At 37.9% G+C, this 1,743-nt stretch overlaps 1 protein-coding gene across 2 annotated transcripts in view; it reads left to right on the forward strand.

Moving 5' to 3' along the window:
- The window catches only part of ap5z1 (adaptor related protein complex 5 subunit zeta 1), a 14,752-nt gene that overhangs the window by 10,455 nt on the left and 2,554 nt on the right, over positions 1-1,743 (forward strand). For both annotated transcript variants that reach the window (XM_014012865.1, XM_014012866.1), the window contains 2 exons: positions 759-856; positions 932-1,064. In XM_014012865.1, coding sequence (XP_013868319.1) covers positions 759-856; positions 932-1,064 — 231 coding nt within the window. The remainder of the gene's footprint in view (positions 1-758; positions 857-931; positions 1,065-1,743) is intronic.

The following is a 1,743-nucleotide window of genomic DNA, read 5'->3' on the forward strand; positions in this document are numbered from 1 at the left end:
CTTATATTATTGCATTTGGCCCGCGGCCCTCAGATTGATTTTAATTTTGGCCCGCTCAGGAAAAATGTTTGGGCACCCCTGCTCTATAGAAATACATTGAGATTAAAATACATTCTCTTTGAAATCTGCTTCAGCATGTTAGCTCTATTTTTATTTTTTATGCTACTTTTCAATTTTAGCTTTTTTCTTTTTCCTGCTTTTGGCTATTAGTTAGCCTTTTGCTAGTTTCAGCATTTAGCTGGCCTTTTGCTATCATTAGCTTGTAGCTACTGTTCAAACATTTTTAGCATTTAGTATTTTTGTACTTTTAGTTTTTAGTTAGCCATTTGCTACTTTTAGTTTCTATCTATGCTTTTGCTGCTTTTAGCCTTAGGCTTGACATTTGCTACATTCAGCTTTGAGTTAGGCTGCTTTCAGATTTTGGCTGTTTTTTGCTACTATTAGCTTGTAGCTAATGTTCTTCTACTTATCTTATAGYTTTTTGCCAACATTTTTTTCCTCCAGCTTTTATTCAGCCTTTTGCTAGTTTTAACTTCTAGCTATCATTTAATACTTTTAGCTAGGCTTTTGCTAGTTTTACAATTTCGCTTGCCCTTTTCTGCTTGTAGTRAGCTTTTTGCTACTTTTAGTTAATGTTCTGCTTCAACTGAGTTTCAGCTTCTTCAGCAAATTTCTGCAATTCCTTTAGCTACAACTGTGAAATGAATGTCTGAGTCTAATATCCAGATGTGTACGTTACATCTGTGTTCATGTTTTAGGTGGCTGATGAGAAGCTTTTAGCTCATTTGATCCTGGTGATGCTGGAGAGAAGCAGCCTCCTCCTGAGCATCCCCACATACAGCAGGGAGGTTCACAGGTAGACCTGAACCTGTTCACCTCTGCCCATCGTCTCAAAGTCTGTGTCTCAGTTTTTCTRCTCCTGGTCCTGCAGAGTGTTCAGCTGCCACCTGCTGAGGTTGTGTAAGCTCCGCCCCTCGCTGGTTGTGGACCAGTCTCGTGAGCTGCTGGAGTTTGCTGGAACCACCGCCAATGTTTACAGCAGAGAAGAAATCTACACTCATGTGGTAATAAGCTGGTTTAGACATCAGGGCTCATATTTATCAAACTATTAGAATTACTCATAGGAATGCTGTTAAGAGTGGACTTAAYTGTAAAATAATTCTTAGCTAAAAAGCTAAGAACACAGTCCCTAACAAGAACTCAGCTGATCCTGGACAGTGTTGTTAAAAAAAACTGGCAAGGACAAATCGCTGCATCAGATTTTATGTTCAAGAATATTCTGAGAAATGTTAAAATAAAACTGAAAATTCTAAGATAACTTCACGTTCAACAAAATAATGTTCATTCWCATCGTGACTGTGCGTAAATTACATACATTTTCCTTATTTATATCATGAAAAAGAAAGTCTTGCAGATTATTTCAAAAACTGCAGCTTGAATGTTGTTGATTTTTTTACATCTCAGAGCCTGAGGAAATGTTGAGCTCGCACCCTCCTCCTCTAAACTGCTTGCAGACAACGCTCCCTTCACGCACGCACACACAGCTCCATCATTAGCCATTTGGCCCGCGGACCCCCTTGTTCTCCAAAAGCTGCACAGAAATATCCAACATTACAATGGCAATCTTTTTTTCTCCCCTTTTTTCTTTTGTATTGATGATTAAACCTATTTTCCCACACCTTATTTTTTTAATCATTTGTTTCATTTAATTAAAAACAAAAAATATCAACACAACACAAACAC

This window comes from Austrofundulus limnaeus, unplaced genomic scaffold (genome assembly GCF_001266775.1).
Source record: "Austrofundulus limnaeus strain Quisiro unplaced genomic scaffold, Austrofundulus_limnaeus-1.0 Scaffold96, whole genome shotgun sequence".
Taxonomy (NCBI): domain Eukaryota; kingdom Metazoa; phylum Chordata; class Actinopteri; order Cyprinodontiformes; family Rivulidae; genus Austrofundulus; species Austrofundulus limnaeus.